We start from the raw sequence: 22,680 nt of genomic DNA, 5'->3' as shown, positions 1-22,680 counted from the left end.
CCAGGACCATCTCGCCTTCAGGAAACAACTCAAGACCTGGCTGTTCGAGCAGTAGCATACCCCTTCCCCCAAGCGCATTGAGACCCTCCCGGGTGAGTAGTGCGCTATACAAATGGTATGATTGATTGATTGATTGATAAATGTTTGAGCTTCCATGGGGTGACGTGTGGTTCTAATACTCTTTTCAAGTCCTGAGTGGCACCTTGACAGCTTTGAGGCACTTCTGGCAGCGATGGCTGGGTGTGCTGGAAAACACTGAAGTTAGTGCTGCAGGCAGACAATCAGTGCTTCGGCACACAGAACAAGTGCCTTGATACAGCAGTAATGTCTGCGGTGTAGGCGGTACAGCAATGGCATATGGTCTTCAAGTAGCTAGCCACGTGTTTAGTCTGTTTGGGGCATCCTGGCACATACCCAACGGGATTCACATGGTACTCCTTCAGGGGGCGGACTGCTAGAACGTTAATCGACCAGTGCCATAGCCATTGTGGCACACAGTCACTTTGGGGTGCTTGAGCAAGTGCAAACAGTCAATGTTGATACCCTCTTCAGTGATGCTGGCCATGGCTACTACAGCAGGGACAATGTTGGTTTTTCTCAGGCACACTTCGGCAGTGCCACAGAACCTCCACTCAGGTTCCTGTGACCAACTACGAGACAGCAGTATGCCTGCCTTGAGTCTCTGGTGCCCAGACTCACTAATAGTACCTTATATGCCATCTGCCGATGAGACTATTCCGATTTTCAATTTGTCAGACATTTATTGTCATCTGCTGAGATTTCCCTTTTAACTAAAGGGTTGAGTTTCGTGCCCACTGAGAAGTCGAATCTATTCGATATCCAGCTTGAACTGTTACAATGTTTTCGCCGACTTAGACTAAAAGCTTTCTTCACTAACAATGATTCACATATGGTAGATAGCCAATCGGGACTACGTCCCCTGTCTTCATTTAATCCTCCGGCTAATAAAAGCCGATTGAACTATTGGCATTCGAATCCATGGTTTTGAAAGAGGTTTCGGCTCTATATAAAAACTTTGAATTTATTCCCTATAACAATCACGCTGACTGAACACTACACGTAACAGGGTCGAAACGTAGACTATCTAACCCCCTTGAGACCAGCTTGTACCCCTAAGCAAGATTGTTTCAGCTTTATCGAAGCTTGGTTATAGGAATCTTCTGACCCATTGTGGCATGTCTGTTTGGCTTCCTTTTGAAAGCCATTGTAATAATGTATTTGTGAATAATGACATTTTCTGACCTGCACTTAAGTGGTAGAATCTTCTTCGTTATCCTACACAAACCCCTTCACCGCACAACCCCTCCTCCCTTCCCTTTCTCTTTTGGGCACAACTATAATTGAAATTTGATGAGTTTTTTATATGTAAATGTATAACTGATAACATGGCTGAGTACTTTGTGAATTAAAACACTGTACTCTCAATTTGTCTCTTTGGATTTCTATGATTCTATTTTGATTTTTCTTTCTCTCCCAGTCTGGGACCCCTCATTTCTAATATAACCACCACACTACCGGCATGATCCTGTGACAGGGAAAGTAGTCCTCTGCCACTACCAAGAACACAATTGGTTAGCCCTCCTATTCCAGGATGAGTCCATGGTCAGTCTCTTGTCAAAGGCAGGCCTAGGCCTTAACACATACAGTACAATAGTGTGAGTTTGGGGCCAAAAGAAACACAACTGTACGCCATGCAAGAGACATTCCCATCACAACAGTGTCTCAGCACACATGTTGCATACAGTGACGTTTGCTGTGATTTCCTAATTTGTTTTCAAAGACCAAATTCCATAATGTATAATTATAGACCCCTTGAAGCAGTGGACACAATCATACATCATTTAGACCCTTATTACCTCCAAACTGACCTCTCTTACTTTCTTCCATTGATCGCACTGGATAGAATCCAAGACATTAGAATGGCTGTGAAGCTTGGGTTGCTGGCTCTGACTGTTTACCAGCAATGGCTCCAGGTTCTATTTTCAACTCATTGTCTATGATTTGCTCCAAGAGCTGTCTTTGCTGCTCAAATACAGTTCTCTGTACTAAGTAAAATTCTGTAGATAATTAGCTGCAGTCATCCAAAATATTCAGGCAAAGGTCACTTCAGAAGCAGCAACAATTGTATATAGATATGAGTGGCGTTGTGTTATGATCCAATATGTGAATGTTGTCATTCCGGTCTACTCTGTGTAGACGTGGAGTAGAACGGTTGAGGGTGGAATGTGGGTTCTTTTTGGAGTTGAGACAACGATGGAGCTGGACGTTGTTTCCGTCATTCCATCCTTGTTTGCCAATGAGAAAGTCTTGAGATGAAATAAACTACCAAAGAAGAAACCCGAGCGTGTCAGTGATTCATTACATAAGACTATGGTGACGATCTCTCAAGACTTCTCGCTGACCCATTTCGGCCATTCACAAGTAAGACTGTTTACATTAAGCACAACAAAGTGACGTTTGCATGGTACCGCATCGGCATCCTCAGTCGACAGTATGGATTTTAGTGCATAACTGCAAATAATTTGGTTCAATGAACTTAAAATGTTAGAACTAGATGTACTAAAAACTATAGCCAAAGAAATTTAATCTGGCTCCCTACGAGATCCGGCCTGTCCAAAACAACTACTGATGGGAGCCGATCTTATCATGCCTTATATTTCTGAGCTAATTACTACCTCCTTCCAGAACGGAGAAGATCCCACTAGCTGGAAACAAGCAATAGTGCGTCCATTGAAAAAAAAACATTAATAGACCAAGCAGTCTTAGAAAATCTACGCCCAATTTCGCTGCTACCATTCGTCGCGAAGATCGCTGAAAAAGTAGCAAATAAACAGTTAACCAACCATATCCAGAAAAATGATCTATTACACCCCTCCCAGTCTGGCTTCAGAGCAGCCCACTCAACAGAATCGGCTCTACTACTGGCTACTGACACAATGATTCTCTGTGTGGATGAGGGGCAGACAGCAGCAATGATCTTATTAGACCGAAGTGTGGCGTTCGATACGTCTCACATAGGCTGCTTCTGCACAAACTACAGGAATGCGGTATACAAGGTACTGCATTACGCTGGATGGCATCCTTCCTATCGTCACGTAGTTTCCAAGACTTACAGCAATCGTAACTTTCTAAGAGTATCTTATTGCCCCAGGGTTCAATTTTGAGTCCCACGCTATTTAATCTATATGTGGGACCACTGGCAGAGCTAGTGGGAAAACATCATGTTACCATCATACTGTACGCTGATGATACTCAGTTAATTGTGACATTATCAGGAAACAATAAACAGACAGCACTCAATTTCAGTAGGTGTTTAGAAGAGGTAGCAAGATGGATATCTAATCACTGCCTGAAATTGAACGGGAATAATACAGAGGTAATGATAGTAGGCAATGCACCGAATATATGGTCTTCTGCATGGTGGCTGGAAACATTGGGACAAGTACCTACTCCCAAAACTGAAGTAAAGAATTTGGGAGTTTGGTTCGATCTTAAACTGTCTTTCGATGCCCAAATAAAGAAAGTAGTGGGTAAATGTTTTGGCGCTCTACATTTTTTTTTTTTAATTCTTGACCTACTACCACCCATTGCAAGGAAATCCATAGTGCATGCCCTGGTGACTGCACAATCGGACTATGGTAACGTACTGTACCTGGGAGCACCAAAAAAGGGGCTAGCCAAATTACAGGTGGTGTAAAATGCGGCTGCTCGGCTGGTACTGAGTCTCCCCAGAAGAGCTTCCACAAGGAAAGCCCTGAAAGACTTACACTGGCTGCCGGTGAAGAAAAGGGTTCTATTCAAGTTAATGTGCTACTGCCATAAAATTCTTGCAAAAAAATGTCTGCAATACTTGCACCCTCTAATTACACAATATATTCCAGGCCGCAATCTGCGATCGGAAGGAAGCGCACTAGAGAATGTTCCAAGAATTCGGAGTGCAAGAATGGGGGCACGGTCCTTCAGTTATCTTGCGGCAAAATCTTGGAACGGGCCCCCGGAAACCATAAGATTGGAACCATGCTAAACAAAATTTAGAAAAAAGCTAAAAAGATGGTTATTCTCCTCTGCGTACTAAAGTAAAGAATAGCGACAGGATTGTATCAGCAGGTAAATCAAGTGACGTGTCTAGGGTCGTCTCTTATTAGCGAGTCCGTTCAGCGTGGGGACACGCCGGTTGGTATAACCATGTGCTTTAGAAATGGTCAAATAAATAATAAATCATTTGGCTCAACGTTAAGACCTACATGCGCAAGTCCAGCAATAGTTCTCTGTTCGTGAGACTTTATATCAGACACTTTCAAAGAATTTGTAAAACAAACAGAAGTAACACACAAGACAACATCTCTATATCACCCGGAGAGAAACAGTAATGTGGAACCTTTCAACAGGGTCATCAAGGGAACCATTGAATTGTTGAACAGCAATGGGTTGGTCTGGGAGGAAGAAGTGAGGAAGACTGTGAGAGCGTTTGGAATTACAAAGTGTTCTAACACAGGGACCAGTCCCTTTGAAGTAATGAGGGGTAGATCAACCCGAAAAACAGACAACATGGGGTGGCTGAGTTGCACCAGAAAAGTTGAGTGGTCGCCCAATGTTGTTAGGAGGTACATGAAACAATGGCAGGAGAAGTACAAACAAAGCTATGATTCCACTCATGTTGTTAGAAAAGTGGATCTCAAAATTAGGGCTGTTATAAAGGTACAAGTAAGATGCATGGTTTGCAAGGGTGAGAGTGGATTTTCAAAAACTCTGAAAGTAGTCAAAATATTGTGCAAATCGGCTTTACCGAGTGATGGCAAAGTATGGCCTGCCAAAAGGTTGGCACTGTTCAGAGGGAAGGTTAATAACACCAGATCAAGAGAGGGTCAAAGTTGTCAGTCATACGATTGGATGGATGATGTGTGTGCGGATAGCAATTGCCCAAATGTTAGTGATGGTAGGCTTACTGTTACTGACCAACAGTGCACAAATGGGGTTCCTGGTCATCGAGGAGATGACGGTAAGGGTCCTTTCACGTCAGAGAAGTTTCAGAGGAAAAGCAACAGGGGTTGATTAGGGACAGTCCCATTTCACCTGATAAAGATTTGGTGGAAGATCGCCCAGTACATCATCAAATGGTGTCCAGGTTTGGCAGAGTGTGCATAAAGTCTAAACACCTTGATGATTTTGTGGAGTAATTTCTATTGTAGGATTACCATTTGCTTTAAATGCATTGTATCACATTATTTGCTTTGCATAAATTAGTTTAAAAGTTATTTTATCTAGGTGTATTGTAGTTTACAATGTTATTTCTTTTGTTGTTATTGCTTTGCAATCTAATCAGACATTAGTTTTCGTTTTTCTTTTTTTTTCCTTTGCAACATTTGTGTTCAATTTGGGTGGGAGGATGTGTTGTGTTATGAACCTATAAGGTAAGGGTATGTTCTTGGCTATGTGAATGTTGTCATTACATTCTACTCAAGTTGGAATGTGTAGACGTAGAGTAAAACGGTGAGGGTGGAATGTGGGGTTTTCGGAGTTGAACCAACAGTGGAGCTGGACATTGTTTCCGTCCCTCCGTTCTTGTTGGCCGATGCGAAAGTCTTCAGATGAAATAAACTACCAAAGAAGAAACAATTGAATGTCAGTGGTTCATTACATAAGAAGTGGTCGAATGTGTGAAGGATTGGAGGTGAGAAGGCCTACTGAGTTCTCTTCTTGACAACACAAGGAAGGTGAAACCCCTCGCAGCTCCCACAGGCCCATTCTACACCTTCTACATGAGTCAAGTGTCTCCTTAATATATGTTTACCATGGCTAATCACTGGTTAAATACCCAGGCCAAGTGTGATCAGAGTTCCTAAGAATATTTTGTTCGGTCCAGGACCTCTCTGAAATAATTGATTGTCTGTTTTATTCCCAGTGGCCAACTGTCCAAAGACAACAAATATCTCAATCAGAAACTTGGGCTTGTACAGAGATCAGTACTTGAAAAAGCAGGACATTTGCACAACATTTTTTTCAATTGTAAGGCTTATACAGAGCACTGCAAAACCTGTAGTATGTGTGGTAAACAGATTCTACTGCATTTCAAAGTCACCTCTTGATTTTAAGCCATGTGGTAACAGTGAATTTCAGCTGGGAAATTAGCAAAATATTGGTAATTAAGCAAAAAAATTGCAATGCATCTTTTAATATCTTTTTAGATCTGGTTTTGAGAAAGCTTTAGCTATCTCTTCAGAGTATTCTTTGTATGAAAAAAGTCATCTTGCATCATCTCATACATCTTTTGCTGTTCCGATCCCCCAAAACAGGCTTTTCTGGACCCTTTCCTCTTGCTCTTCCCCTCAACATCCTTTTTGCTCATCCCAGATCTCCTCCTACGGCTATGAGCATAAAAACAAACAAAAAGAAAAATGTTTTTTTTTTTTAAATGTCAAAATCCTTCCCTGTTCTATCCCTCCACTATCATTTTCAATCCAAATAACAGCCAAACATGTAAACCACTCAAATTAATTTCATAATTCACTATACTATCCACCACTAATCCTTTATGAGTTCCGGAGTAGCGTGCAACTAACCAAAAAAGCACATCAACACCCCATCAGGGGTAGCAAACGCTATATAAATGCAAACCTTTTTCTCTCTTCTATCCCTCCACTATCCTTCTCAATTCAAATAACTGACTAACATATCCACCACTCAAATTACTTTCATATTTTACTATACTAATTCACCACTAATCCTTTATGGCTTCCGGAGTAGCGTGCTACTTGCCGAAAAAGTGCTTTGATGCCTCGTCAGAGGTAGTAAGCGCTATATAAATGCAATTACAATCTAATCCAATCCAAATTATACACAGAGCAGCTTTTGGTCAACAGGCTGCACCCAGTGGTCTGTTATATTGTCATTCACAATTTGCTTCTGCCCAACCGGCGTACAGCATGGAGCAAGGATCAGCATTTTTTACCTATGGCTCCCTTCAATTTGAGTGACTACACTAAGGGGTATATTCACAAGAACTTGTGATAACTACCGCAAGAGTAGCATAACGTAACTTTCAACATCACAGCCAATTGCGGGAAAATAACCCTGTGGCAACATAGCATTCACAACGCATGCGATAGTCTGCCGAAACCACGGACAATGTCCGCGATAAAACCATTTCGATGGAGACAAAAACACAAACCATAACACCAAAAAACCTGTGATGGGCCAAAGCGCGATGAGTAAATCAGAGATAAGCAGTGCCAGGCCTGCAACATACACCTGGCAGGTGGAAAAAATCACCATAAAAGTAGAAAAAACACCCAAACACAAACTGACCAACACCCAAGCACCATGGAGGCAGCCAGAACAAGAGCAGTGGACGAGCACAATCCCACAAGCACCCAGAACGACCAGCCCGGGACCTCGGGGACAGGGAAGGGCAAGGGCAAGTAGAAGAGGAAGAAATTCGGTCCACAGGCAAACAGGATCATAGTCATGGAGGTGATGGAACACCATCAACAACTGTTTGTCACCTTCAACGTGTCATTGGGTACCAAAAATGGAATCTGGTGGGACATCATGGACAAGGTGAATGCCGCTGGGGAGCACAAGAGGACAATGGACGAGGTCAAGAGGCGATGGAATGACATCAAGCAGAGGACCAAGGAGAAACTCTCCGCCAACCAAAAGGCAGCAATGCAGACTGGAGGTGGGGGCCCACCGCCACAGCTCAAGCTGGATGACATGGAGGAGCTGGTGTCAACAGTCATTAGTGTGGAGACTGTGGCCGGAGTCGGGGGATCGGACACTGCTCGACAGGACACAACACAACCGCAACAGGGTGAGTGACCACCAGGTACCGGGGAGGACGGGTGGAGATGGGCACAATGGCACACATGCACAATCAAGCAGAGCACAGTGCACACCGACATATACTCTGCGTCCTCGTGCAGATCTACAGACTGTCACAATGTACAATGCCATGCTGTCTGAATGTCAACACGTACCATGCGGCTAGATACATGTGGACACATTGTAATACACCATCTCCCCTTCACATCGCAGGGGCACCGTCAACTCCTCCTGCAGAGCAGTTCCAGCCACTCTTCACTGATGACGAGGAGGACAACCCCAGCATCGACACCCAAATCGTCCAAGACATCATTGACCTCATCCGCCACTCACCTCCAGGATCAAGGCAGCCCAGCTACATCGAGGAGACCCCACCCACTACCCAAAGCACCCAGCAGGAGGCACACACAGCCCTGGCACTCCCCCAAGAACAACACTTGGCCTTCCAACGCCGTGTGCTGAGTGGCAGAGGGAAACCGCATAGCAGGTGCGGTAAGGCTTCGCCATCATGGCACCCAAACCTGACGCCATCCTTGCGTGTGTAGGCCCGCTCCATGGTCTCCAACGAGCCCTGACTGACGTCGCTGGAGTCATGGAGCGGAGAGAAGAACACCTGTCCGCTCAGAGTGGTTCCTGCGAAACCAGCCGTGAGCAAGCACATGCGGAGGCTCATGGAGGACATGGTGCGGATGGAGGCGGAAAGGATGGCAGCCACCGCTGCACATCAACGGAATGTAGCTGGTATCTACCATGCCCTCCAGATCCTCATCATGGCATTGCTGCTACAAGCATGGCGAAGATGAATGCTGCTGCCCCCACACCATCCACATCTCCGCACCCTGGTGTGTCTCTGCCTCCCAGTGGGGCAGGCCTATCCACTCTGGCACCTGATTTGTCAGTGGCACACAGTGCCACAGCCGGTACTGCAACACATCCAGGTGGGGCAGAGCACACATCCGGGGACGAGGGTGTGGATGTGTCTGTGATCAGAAGGACTCAGTAGCATTAATTTTCGCCACCTGGCATGTTTCTGCTTGGTCCAGCACATGGCCTCATGACCTTCCACTGACCCCCGATTCACACAGATGCACTCACCTTGGACTACGACATGGACTGCTACATCCTGTCTGATGACCAATGACACGTCGACCAGACTGCGGACTGCACACCTCCACTTACGCAGTACTTGTTATCCCCGGATGGACTCTGGCTGGCCCTCCACGGGCCCATTTTGTGTAGTGTGTTCGACATTGCCCTGTACCGCTCCAACTGCAGAACTGCACTGGATGTGCAATAAACATCCAGTGACGCACTGCTGTGTCATGTCTTTCATCATTCATGTATGTATGGATGAATATAGGGACAGTGATTTCCCTTGCGTCAATGAGGCTCATCCTGTGGGATGCCAGTCAGAAGGTGCTACATTGCAATTTGTGTTACGGGTCCCGTGGACACCACAACAGGGACACACTCATCAGCCCCTTTCTTGTACGAACATGGACTGAACCACGCCCAGAGCCCCCGAGTCATTGTTGCAGGCCCTGTGCTGGTACGGCGTACACCAGACCTGACCACTCCACTTACTCTCCGAGGGGGGGGGGGGCTCATTGCTACCCGTCACAGGCGTACCTGCTGGTGGTGTGCAGGTCACTGGTCTAGTTGTCAGCATGTCACAGCCACTCCCTCAGGGCAGGTTTGCACGCACACCACACCCATCCGACACAGGGTCACAGGCCATGGGACCCCACAAATACAAGGGGCCGACGACGTCACATTCCCCTCTGCCGGTGGTGACTGTATGACGGACCCGAGGTCTTGAGGCCAGCACGGGCCTACCACCACATGGCACTGACTGGGGTTGAACAGGGTTTGTGGCACACGCTGCATTGTGGACGGCACAGGCACCCCGCCACGGGACGTGACTGGGGTTGAACGGATGTACGTCATGACAACGCGGGCTTTTACACCGCGCTGCCATTACGACGCATCCATTACAACGCAAGTCGTTACAACGACTTGCGCTGTAGGCGCTGGATTTTGGAATAGTATGATTTACTATTCCAACTCCAGCCTACGCAACAGTAGGGAAGGTGTTGGAATAGTAAATCTACTATTCCTTAGTATTTGCGCCATCCAGCGCAAGTCGTTGTAACGCCTTGCGTTGTGATGGCAGCATTGTAATGGCAGCGCGGTGTAAAGCCCGCGTTGTCATGGCTGTCTCCCGGTTGAACAGGGTTTGTGGCACACGCTGCATTGCGGACGGCAGAGGCACCACGCCACGGGGCGGTGACTGGGGTTGAACAGGGTTTGTGGCACACACTGCATTGCGGACGGCACAGGCACCCCGCCACGGGACGGTTGACTTTCGGTGCACAGAGTCATTGCCACCTTAAGCTGCTGAGGGGTGTGCAGCCTGTGATGATGTCCTGTCCCGTCGATCCGGACTGCTCAAGATTTGTGTGCCTTGCTGGACCACAGTGTAGGCCGAGGCAGCGGGCTGCGCGGGCCTACCCATATGTGGCCTCGCTTCAGGGATCACAGAGTTAGTGGCACCCATTGGGCTGAGCGGCTGTGCAGGCTGCGATGTTGCCGGGTGCCCTGGTATGTCCTATGCCATGGTGTAATCAAGACCCAGCACCAGACGTGAGACCTGGTCGCCTGCGCAGCGTGGCTGCATGGTGTTGTAGTGTGCCATGTCCGCGGGCCCCGGGCTTGTGGCTTGCAGCGGCATGTGGTGGGACCTGCTGTCTACACTCCAGTGGCGGAAGGTGAGCAGTGAGGCCCGGGTGTGCATGGGCGGGCATGCTCCGATGGGCGGCGGGAGGGACTGGGATGCCTCTGCCTGGGTGTTCATGGGTGGGCGGACGACGTTGTCTTGTGCAAGTGTGTGTACTGTGCCAGTCATGTATCTGGACTCTGTTTCAGATGACGGCTCTGACGGCTAAGCGCTGCGAGGCCCCAGGGCAGTTATGCGCTATACAAATGCAATTTTTCATTTCACTCTGATGTGTGACCTGGTGTACTGTTATACATACCGGCAAGTGGTTGAAGACACACTGGTGGCAGCAGGTGAGCAGTGTGGTTTGGGTGCGCAGGGGTGGCACTCTCTCTCTCCCCCCCTCTCTTCTTCTTTCTCTCTCTCCTTCTCTCTCTCACTCCCTCTCTTCTCTCTCCCCCTCTCTTCTTCTCTCTCTCTCCCCCCCTCTCTTCTTCTCTCTCTCTCTACCCTCTCTTCTTCTCTCTCTCTCTCTCCCTCTTTTGCTCTCTCTCTGTCCTTTGATGTGCGACGGACACACCTTCTCATCATGTTTTTTGTCTTGCAGGCTGTGACCTACAGATGTGTCTTCATTTCATTTCTGTGTTAATTTCAATACAGTGTCATTGGTTGTGTCGAAAGTGAATGTGTGATGCTCATTTCTGTGATGACACATGCATGTCACCAGTTGTGATTGTACGACATCAGGCGGATTATTTAATCCATGTTTAGGTGTAGCTGGGTCGGGGGTTTGCCAGGGAGGGGCGGTCCTGGTTGTGGTGTCGGTGGGTGTTGTGGCCCTCTTGGGGTTTCCGTGCTGCATGTTCAGTTGCTCCACGGCATCTGTTTGTCTTCAGGTGTGGCTGTGGGCTGGGCTCACTTTCGTGGTGCAGGCTGTGGTCCGACTTTGCACCAGGTCAGAGCAGGTGTTAATTTCCTGCTGCTAACGTGCCTTATTGCGTGTTTTGTGTTTTTATCGCCGATCTGGCTGGTTGTTGTGAATGTTGGGGTGTCGTATTGTCGCTGCTTTTTGCACGGGAACGCCTACTCTGCATCTAGTGATAGTTGCGGGGGGCCTCTGTCGCGATGTTTTTTGTGGCTGCTATCGCGGGAAAACTGGTGCTGTGGGCTGTTCGCACCAGCTTGTGAATGGGGGGTAAATTTATCATGACTTTGGCTGCGATAAAGTGCCATTAATTCAGCGATAGCGCCTTGTGAATATGCCTCTAAGGGCCATATGTATCAAGTCAAATTGCATTCGCATTTGTGAATGCAATTTGGCCAAATGGTATGTATTTAGCAAATCTGCATGCAAAATAAGGAATCGCAAAATTTGCGATTCCTTATTTTGCGATTGCATTTAAGGAATCGCAAATTTTGCGATTCCTTAAATGCAATATAAGAAGCATTAAAAAAATGCAAATTGGCCTTAAGGAATTGCAAATTACCACCAACTTCAAGTTAGTGGTAATTTTTGAATTCCTTGAAAAATTCACTTTTTTGCATTTTTCGAAGTGCACTGTGAAGCACATACATGCCCTTAGGGCATGTATGTGCACCACATGTGCACCCATGCTAATTTCAGGGGTGCAAGAGGGTGTCCTTTGGACACCCCTGCGCCCTTGAAATTATTCTCAATTTGCGATTCTCAAATTGCGAATCGCAAATTGAGAATAACTTCCCATTCATTCCTATGGGCCTCCTGGCCCATAGAAATGAATAGGAAAGTATTCCTTCATTGCGATTAGCAATTTGCTAAATCGCAATTAAGGAATTTTAAGAAATCGCAAAAAAATGCGAATTTCTACATACATACCAATTTGTGAATCTCAAATAGCGATTTCTTAAAAATCGCTATTTGAGATTTGCAAATGGGTACCTTCATACATGTGGCCCTAAGTCTCTGCATATTGTTCACATCAATCAAATTATAATTCATTCCTCTTTGGACAAACCCCATTCAAAATGCACCTTTCTATGTATGCATTTTTCATCTTAATTTTGAAATAGCCACACTTTTTTTTGCCTGCACCAAGGTAGATGGTGATTTCTTTTTTTTTATTTTTCATCTTCTTAATAAAGTTGCTCCACCTGCATTACAAAGTGTGTTAGTGACTCTATAACATTGCAGTTGTCCATGAATCGAGTTCTTTGCTAGGTCTTTGTGTTATTTTATTCTGCTCTCCTTCTTAAATAATGATGATAATACTAAGCATATGGCGGCTAGGCTTAGAGGCGAACGCGTTTTTGTTTTCTTTGTGGCACATATTTGCAATAAAAATAGTCATTACACCAGCTTGCACATGCTACACTTGTTTGGCCTTGTCAGTACTTTCTTTGCACTTGTCCTCCAAATTCTAGAGAAATATTGTGCCACCTAAACGTAATCTCCTTATTACAGAACAGAAAAACTATAGACATATGATTAACATTTTTCTACAACAGAAAAACTATAGACAATGTGAAAGATAGTGTCCTATCTGCGCATTGGATTTGCAGCCCTTTAGAAAACTTTCTAACACCATTTTTTTTAGCAATAAAAAATTGCTTTATGTTTTTAAATGAAAAACATTATTTGGCATTGTGATACATTCCAGATACCTGAACTAGGTCCATGAGCAGGCCCGCTGCCACCATGCCCAGGCCGGCCAGGAGGATGGGCAGCAAGACCTGGCTGGCGATGCTGAAGGTGGTCTCCGGGAGAAACCCGTCGGCAGACCTGGTGAGTTTACAGGTGAACCCTCGCAGCTTCTTGCCATGGTAGCAGAACTCCAGCTCCAGCTGAGTGACCACCATGGTCAGCGCCGCTGACCCATCGCCTCGGAGTCAGGGGCGGGGGGACGGGGCCGCGCGCTGTCTGAGACCCCGCATCCGCTCAGGTGTGCTGCCCGGCTCCTCGACAAGGGGACGAGTCCAGTGTCTGGAGAGAGGTGGTGACGTCAATGATCGCCGGGTTTAAAGGCTGAAAGTTTTCTCTCTAAATGGAACTAACTGGAAACATCTTGCTATATGTGAGTCGGGTGAGCGAAGAGCAGAACAAGAAATACTTGCTTTTTTCTCTAGTGCAAAAGTCCTTTATGAGGTGAAACGGAGGCCCTCGGGCCACTCCCAGCGACCCCTCCTGTCCTGGCGCTACCGTACTTTAGAAATAGTTTCAGCAAACAAGATAGTTTGTCAGACACCGTGGGGCAGTGGTTACATGGTTGTGACTTACCGATCTCCAAACTGATCTTTGAAGCGCTGTGGCTTCCATTGGTGCAGCAGGTGCAGTGGCACCGGTGCCCAGAGACCTGAGGGGCCCACTGAACCCAGGTATTGCTGTATTTTACGACTCAAACCCGTGACACACTGGCTGCGCTGCAGGTGCTTTGTATTTCCCAGGCATAATTTCTTCCTTGGAGGTCTTCTTTTTCAAGGTGAAGAAAGGTCAGAGGCCGAGAGAATTCTCCCCGAGCATGAAGAGTTGATACAGAGAGAAACCTGCGAACGCAAGGGCCGGAAGTTACCCAAAAAGAGGCCCTTGCTGCAGGGTGGCTGCTGCTGCAGCCTCAGGGTGTGAGATGGCAGAGCTGGGAAGATCTGCTCGAGCCGGGTGATGTTCAGAGAACGGAGAAAACAAACGAGAACAGGATTACTCAGACCTGACCAATGAGCTTCAAGCACAAACCTTATCTGCTGTCATCACTTGAGCGAGCAGCTAGTTACCGGAAGCCCAGATAAGCGTCACCGTTCCGGGAATACATTTAAGGCAGTGCTCATAACACCAGGACAGAAAACAGGCCACTAACGCGCGTGCAAGGCCACTGCACCGAGCTCCACAACTTACATGTTTTACCTTTTAAAGGAGATTTACAATATATCGCTTAAAATTGTAGTTTCCAACCAACAATTTAGAAACATTGTACAGTGAAAGAGAGATGAAAGAAACAGGCAGGGCACAAAAAGGCCAACTTTATCAGAGTTTTAATCATCAACGAGGTCTGTATGTATGAATGTATGCAAATTATAAAATTAATGAACCCGGTGATAGGGTCCTTAGCGCTAGGCATAAGAACGCAACTGTATTATGATGACAGATAAATCAGTTTTGCACAGAACAAGCCTTCAAGGCTGTCTGGCAGGCAAGGGAGTTTTCAACAGCGTAGAGTGAGTCATAAACTGTTCCACAAAAACAAAAGGAACAAATGATGGATAGAATGCTGAACAATGCAAACATTCACCCCCACTCACAAAGATCTGGGGTTATCCATCGTTCTTTTATTCACCAAGCCACCCCATTTTGGACCCAGCCAAATGCAAATCAGTCTTGACCTTGCTCTTCATGGGAACAGTCCAGCATGAACTGCCAAGCCAGGTCCTCCCTGGACCAGAAACAAGATTTGTGGGACCGGTTTCTGGGCATTAACTCTCATCAGCCAGACTAGCCAGAGTCCAGTGGCTTAAGCATGGGACCCACGTCTGGGCATACCCTTCCCAGTTAGAGCAACAAAAGTAAAAGGACCAGCTTGGCAGTTCGGTCTGGTATTCCCATGAGGAGCTATGTCAAGACTGATTTGCATATGGATGGGCCCAAACTGGGATGGCATGACCATAGACCATGGATCACTTCAGCTATGTCTCGGACACATCCCAAGGGAGACTGAATATGGAAATATGTATTAATGCGGTTTAATGGCATAGGGCAAATCTCCCATACACATAAAAGGCAAGATGTAAGTCACTATCCAGAACTTCTCTGCCAGTGACAGCAATTGAGAATAAACAGGCCTACAAAAGGTGTGGACGCCCATCATCTGCTGGGTAGAGAGATTTGCAACCCCTAAACCACCATTGGTATAGACCACGTTTCTCCCCTTTCTAAGATCATGCTGCCTCAACTTCCCACCATGCCACATATGTGATGAACCCATATACCTTGAACTCATACATGAATCCCCAGCATCGGCACATCCCAGGACATTCATTTCTTTTCTTTGTATAATGGTTTGTTAACAAGAAGATGAGCCCCCTCAATTAAGTCCTTTGCTTTTTCCTTCTGTGCTACTTGGACATTTAAAAGGACAAGATATGAAGATGGAAAAGCAGAAAAACACGAAATCAGTCTACATATATATCTGATCAAAATGATATGGAAGAAGCACTGCAGTCTAGATAAGGTGGAAGACAAGTTGATTTGTGTCACCGTTCTTTCAAGATATGATTATGGCATTTGTCAAGGGTGCTAGTAAAGAGTACTGATCCCTCAAAGGAGGAAGCCCAGTGCCTCTAGCTGAGTGCGAATGTAAGCTGAGATGATCTGAACCAAGTCTGCCTTATCACAGACCTCTCAGTGGGATGCCCAAGAAGTACTTCCCAAACTGTTACCAAGCATGCATCCAGGCCCAGAACTGCCTTCAGAGGGTCTGAAAATCTCTTATTTCCGTCCAGTTCTGTAGGATGAAAAAAATCACAATGATGGCTGAGTTTGCCTGTCAAATGGAAAACATATTATTATAACAATTAATTTCAATGCCTCACCCATGCATGGAGGGGAGAAGATGCAGTAGATTTACTAACATGTTGCTGTCAAGAACTGCAGCAACTATGCATCAAGCAGATGTACAGCATTAGGCAACTACATCCAGAGGGTTTTGTAATATGTTTTCTAATGAGATAGCAACCGCTACAAACACTGCAGTAATCAACGGTTTATATTTCTCAATAAACATAGCACAACCCTACATTAATAGAAGGTCTACTTCCTTCAGTTTTATCGTAAGCTTGGCTCTATCTATAAGGTCCAGAAAATGATTATCTATCATGTGTACGTCTTCTATCAAATCTGAATGCTCTTTCTGGTTGGGAGATCTTACGTGTTTACAAGTGAAACCTCTAAGGCTCTTCCCCTGGTAGCAGAACTTTATCTGAGTGACAACCATGGCCAACACTGTTAACCCATCTTCTCTCAGTTAGGAATCAAAGGAAAGTTTTCCAGGTTACTGGAGTCACTCTAAACTTTCCCCAGCTTGTGATTCACTTTCCTAGAGTTTTCTGTCTGGCTCCTTGTAAAACACGACACCTTTGCCTAGGTAAAAACACACCAAACTACTTTTTTAAAAGGCAGCTCTAGCTCTTTCACATTTTTCAGAGGCTTTGCACTATCCACTTGGTTCTCAAAAGGCTGGTCTATGATGGACGCTTTTTTCATCTCATCTGAATGAAGGTGAAAGGGACAAAGCAGCTCACGAGCCCTTGTCTGAAGGTCCTGGGGATTTTTTCCCTTTCTTTAGGGAGGTAATCATTTTGTTCAGCTAGGGAACTTGACAACTTGCTCCATGCTCACACATCGTGGGGTGCCCCCTAGGCCAGCCTGTCACTCACTGTACTTCACATTTATTTGGGGCTTCTGGGACAATGTCTTGCTTTATACTCCGAGATAATACAGAATTCCACTCATCCACACGATGGCACAAACACGACAAAGCAATAAGCACAACTCAACACCCCCTGGAAAGGGATTTCACTTTATAAAATGAAGCACATCAAAGACTGTTCTCAGAATCAGGCTTGGGGTTTTACTTATGCAATGCACTCTAACAGAAAGGCTTTCCCAGATGTCAAATGAACAACAATCACATATATATATATATATATATATATATATATATATATATATATATATATATATATATATATATATATAAGAAATCAGAAATATATATACACTAACTACATCAGATGATCAACTTGGATGTGTACTCAGACTCACACATCACAAAGTCAACACTCAAAGAAAACACCTCAGATGATTACAGACACAGGAAACTGAAGGTGCACACTGACAGTCATGCATCACAATGACTTTTATAGCCACTGGAAACTGAATATTCACGCAAACAGCCACACATCACAATGGCAACAATTAAAAAATAAAACACTTCATCTGGTGCAATCTTCATCCTGGCCCACTCCAGACTGGGGGATTCACAGCCGGGGTCAGGAGACTCAGCAACCAGATGCCTGCACTGATGATGAATCCACTGTTCAGGCTCGAAATCCTGGTTTCTAAGTCAACAAGCCTCAGCTTTATAGTCTCAAAACACACTCGAAGGTTCTGAGAGGCTTTCCCTTGCACCAAGGAAACTTACTAAAGATGGCCACTTTCCATGCAAGCATTCCAGGGCAAAGGAGTTCTCACATTCTTTCTGCATTTTCATCTGTCCCAGCCTTTATCTTAACGAAGCTAACGAAAGTCTTCGGCAGTACATTCAACAATACCAAAGCAACCTTGAACGTGGATAACCTAAACAACTTGAGCAATATGGGGGCCTGCCTGTGCGTGCAAACAGCTCAAGCAAGACAGAATCAGAATTCAAGATGACATGAGGGCATGTCAAAGCCAATAGTAAGAACTTCATAATGCTTCCCAATATACAACACAATGCACATTTGTGGACCATTGCCTATAGCATCACATACGTCATCTCTCAATATACAACTCAATGCACATTTGTGCACTACTGCTTATAACACTGCACTTCGAGACTAAAAAGTGCATTCCACACCTCTCTCCGTCTCATATTTTCAAATGCAGATCCCACACGTTCTGTTCTTGGCAAGCTGTTCTACTCTGTGACAGCTCCCACTTTAAAACTGCAAAGAGATTACACAAAAGAGATCTTCAAGGAAAACACACATGCAGGGAAAAATGTTGTACATTCAGGCTATAGTAAAACAAAACACCAAAAGTCAATTAAAATGATGGTAGTAAAAGGTCATCACATGGTTTCAAACCATAGGAGTGCCTCTAGCACTGCAGAGAAGTAATCACCTCTACATTAACTACACCCATCCTGCAAAATGGACTTGGTTTCATTGAGGACTTGATGTTCAGAAATTTGCTCAAATAACATCCAGTTAAAGTTTTAATTGTTTTAATCTTCTAGTTCCTCCAGTCTTGTTCGATAATTACTGAAGGCCAACTGTCTCCAGCTGAACACCGACCAGACTGCGATTGTGATCTTAGGGAAGTGCACATCACCATGGTACTTACCAGGTAACAAAACAGAGCTAGGGCCAACATCCACCCCAACCAAACTTGTGAGAAATGTAAAAGAACCTCTGGATCACCATCAACAACAAACTCAACATGATCACCCAATTCAATGCAATTACTGCCTCAAGCATCCATAACCTACAGATGCTGATGAAGATTTCCAAATGGCTCCAATCTGAACCCGGAAAACCATCACACAAGCCCTGGTCACAGGCAAGCGGGACTAAGCGAACACCCTCTATGCTGCAATCAACAAAAAACTAACCAAAAGGCTGAAGACAATTCAGAACTCAGCCGCTAGATTCACTCTCAACCTCTCATGACGCACTCACATTAGACTACACCCAAAGGAGCTTCAATGGCTTCCCATTCATGAATAAGCACAATTCAAACTCCTCATCCAGACTTTCAAGGCACTATATATACCACAGGCCCAACATATCTCAACAATCACATCTGCTTTCACAAGCCTTCCAGACACCTCCAGTCGTCCGGACTCCTATTTGCACAAATCCCACACATTCAGAAAACCATATCTGGTGGGCAAGCCTTTTCGAACATCACTCCTAAAGCATGGAATGACCTACCGCTACACATAAGAGGCTCCTACTCACTTCTTGAACTCTGCAAAAAGCTGAAAACTGGGGTTTTCAAGTAGTCCCACTGGACCCTTGGTGTGGTTAGACTCACACCAACTCAGCGCCTGCATACCATTCCTGGTGCTAGTGCGCTATACCAATCTGCATAAAACAGCATCAGATTATCATGACATAACTGATACTGGACCCCATGGTGTTTAAACCATTGATAACCAAATAAGACCCTTGTTCAGTGGAAGTATTTGCAAACAGAGCACAGCTATACCACTCTTCTTAAGCTGGAGTCAAATCCAGAGGTGGGAGTAATGAATGCTTTCCTGCAGAATATATTGCTGCAGGGCATGGGAGGTTCACCGGGTTATGCCTTTCTACCTTTAATAATGATAACAAGAGTGGCATCCCAAGTGAGGAGTCAGGAGATGGATCTGATCCTGATAACTTAGCTCTGGTGATCATAAGCTTTGTTTAATTGTCTTACAGAACTTTCTCAAGATTACTCAATCCCATTCACCCTGTTTCAGAGGATAACAATAGATCCTCTCACTCTCTGCCATTCTCGACCAATGATACTGTAGAAAAACCTTCAATTTGTGGCATGAAGTAATACACTAAATGATGGGAAATCAAACGCCTTGTCCAGTACTTTGCGAAAAGCTTAATTTTCTATCCTGCAGCATGGGCAAGTGGCACCATTAACACATATACACTGACCTGTCAGAGAAATAAAGTTGACATAAAAAGATTACGGAAGCAGTTTAATTAAATGTTAAAAGTGGTGCTGATATAATGCTCCGAATGCTGCTGATCCTTCTTCAGGATCTGATAGTATGCACCGTTATGTCAGAACTCAACGGTAATAATAACAATGCAATTGTTTATGCATTTGAGAGCTTCATGTAACGCTGTGCATCACCTTCGAGGCACATCAGAGTACTCGGGGTACGGTTCGATGGCAAGACCCAATCGCTCCTATTATGCTCCCCAATTCTTAACTACTAGCCAGAAGCAAAGAAAAAAATATACATATTTGATACAAAAAACAGTAATTCCATAAACACACAAAAACACGAGACAATCACAGTCCTGTGTCCACTATAATATCCTTTGTCAGAAATTTCACGTACTCTTTTCTTTGCTGCTAACTGGCTGAGGGAAGTGCTCTAGTTTTTGTACTCCTTATTCTCAGTAAGTAAAGTGCAATAATTGATTTTCCTAGCTTATATGATTATTACTGTTGTGACTAGATCAGGATGTGTCACAATCCTTTTCAGAGGGGCAAGGGACAAGCAGGAATTACTGGGCCCAAACATGAGGGTCGAGGCCTTTTACTACTGATGTCCCAGGACGCAAGAATTACTATGGGTCCTGAACAACTGGGCCTACTACCCTACAGCACTTTACTCTCAGTAGTAGCATGGGTCAAGCAGTCCAATTCTTCTTGGGAGCAGCACGGGTGGGATGTTAATACTTGTTTTTATGGAAAAAAGAAACATAAGTAAAATATAGCATACACAAGCAATGCACAATACATGCAGTCCCCTGAGGTCAGAGTCTCAGGAATCCCCATTCCAACTCTTCCAAAGTCAAAAATGTTCAAGCAGGGGCGTGGCTAGCAGCCGGAGATGGCGGCAGCATAGAAGGCGAGCTCCGAGGTTAACGCGGCCTCCTCGCAAATCCGACTAATGATCCGATAACAAAAATTACCCTGCGGGAAGGTACTGAGGCCCAGGACCGGGCGGCACAACCGACAGAAACAAAGACGAAAATCCGTCGGAGGGAAGCGGAGTTTACCGCACAACTCGCTCAGGCCCCGCTTTAGGCTGACTAGATGGGGAGCTAGGGCCTTTTCAGTTGTTGCCCCGCAGCTTTGGAACTCCATCCCAATTGAGATAAAAACGCTACCCTCAATTGACCTGTTTAAAAAGGAACTTAAAACTTGGTTCTTCAGGAGGGCCTACCAATGACAGAATGCTACATGTGGTGACGAGCTGTTATTTTTTTTTTTTTCTTGATGTAGGCGCCTTGACGCCCACTGGGCAAAGTTTGCGCACAATAAGAATCTCTTCATTTCATTTCATTTCAGGCCACGGAGAGGAACTGAAGCCGGGAGGCTGCTTGACTCCGGGACCCGACGGGAAGTGCTGCGGGCTGGGCGCCGAGGCACCGGAAACAACCACTGGTGGCGAAGCTCCGAGTGCGGGAGGTGTCCACAGAACGTTGCGGACGTCGGAATCCAGGTACCTGTGGCCAAGAGACCGTCCGTCGTCTGCTGAGACCCGGCGCAAGCCAGGGAACACCCCAGACCGTTATACGGAGGGTACGGACCAGCCGCGTCCGAGTACGGACCCGCCATCTTGGACCCGGGCTCCCCAACGGCCCGGGGCAGGGGACGGCGAGTAAGCTGCTTGCCTCGGTGAGGTGCCCTGATTGCAGCGTGGGGGCCGAAAGGAGTCCTTGCCCAGACCACGGGACGCCTGGCGAGAGGGTTCGCCGACAACTAGGACGGTGCCGCAAGGGCAGACCGTAGTGCACCGAGACACAACTCCGGCCCATTCGCCGCTGTACGGAGGCTGAGTCCCGGCGGGGGCCCAGTCATCCAGGACCCCATACCCCGCACTCTGCATTGAACACTACCGCGGGGGTGCGGTGCACTTGCCCCTCTGTCTCACCCTACTGGGGAGTGGGCTGCATCGCTGGTGAAGCTGCCGCCGAGCGTGGCTGTGGAGAGACACTATACTCCCATTTGCAGCAACGGACAGTGGGCGCACCCCTGCGGCGGCCAGAGTAGTCCCGACTGGGGCCAAAAAAATACCGGGAGCTGCACCGACCATCAGCGGCATGACGGGGGCACGGTGAGGGTGACGTCTGAGGGAAGGTGTGGCCCAAGACATCTGGGCGAGGACAACCTGCACCAACTCGACAGCGGAGGTGTGTTTCCCTGGCGGGCCATACAGCGATACGGCCCGAACCGCACGACCCACCAACAATCTGCGCCTGGTGAGAGACATATGGTACAGATCGCGCCCGTCGGTGGCCTGCAAGAAAGAGGGAGAGATGGTGACGTCTGATGGTCAATACATCTGCTAGGCCCACACGCATCCATAACCCATTGGAACACTGCGAGCCTTCACCGGGGATACTTCCAGTTGGACTCAGCTCCCTAAGCACATTGTTCATAGCACCTACTCAACAGTGGATCGCCACCGCAGCGATAGCCAGAATGGCGGGTAAAGGGCCGAAGGGTGGAAACACGCAGTCAAGACTCAAGAAATATGCATATGATAAAACGACATCCTCCCCGACGGACGCGAAAATGCAGGCGAACAAAACAGCGACACGGCGGGAGGGAAGAAAGCGACCCTGGAAGACGTGATGCGGGCTCTGGCGCAGGTCCAGGTGACGGTGGGGTCGATCTCAACAGAAATTACACTAATAAAAGCAGACTTCCA

At 46.3% G+C, this 22,680-nt stretch overlaps 1 protein-coding gene across 3 annotated transcripts in view; it reads right to left on the bottom strand.

Annotated features, from left to right (window-relative positions):
- The window catches only part of SLC41A3 (solute carrier family 41 member 3), a 212,223-nt gene that overhangs the window by 130,332 nt on the left and 59,211 nt on the right, over positions 1-22,680 (bottom strand). Inside the window, exon 1 of one of the 3 annotated variants that reach the window (XM_078661725.1) lies at positions 13,199-14,205. The exons of the other annotated variants lie outside the window; for them this stretch is intronic. Within the exon in view, the coding sequence (XP_078517851.1) occupies positions 13,199-13,393 (195 nt within the window). The 5' untranslated portion in view covers positions 13,394-14,205. Of the gene's footprint in view, positions 1-13,198; positions 14,206-22,680 lie in introns of those variants that run through there. 3 annotated transcript variants of the gene reach the window in all.

This window comes from Lissotriton helveticus, chromosome 9, assembly GCF_964261635.1.
Source record: "Lissotriton helveticus chromosome 9, aLisHel1.1, whole genome shotgun sequence".
Lineage (NCBI taxonomy): Eukaryota > Metazoa > Chordata > Amphibia > Caudata > Salamandridae > Lissotriton > Lissotriton helveticus.
Note: the sequence above shows the minus strand (reverse complement) of the source record. Positions and strands in the feature narration are given on the sequence as shown.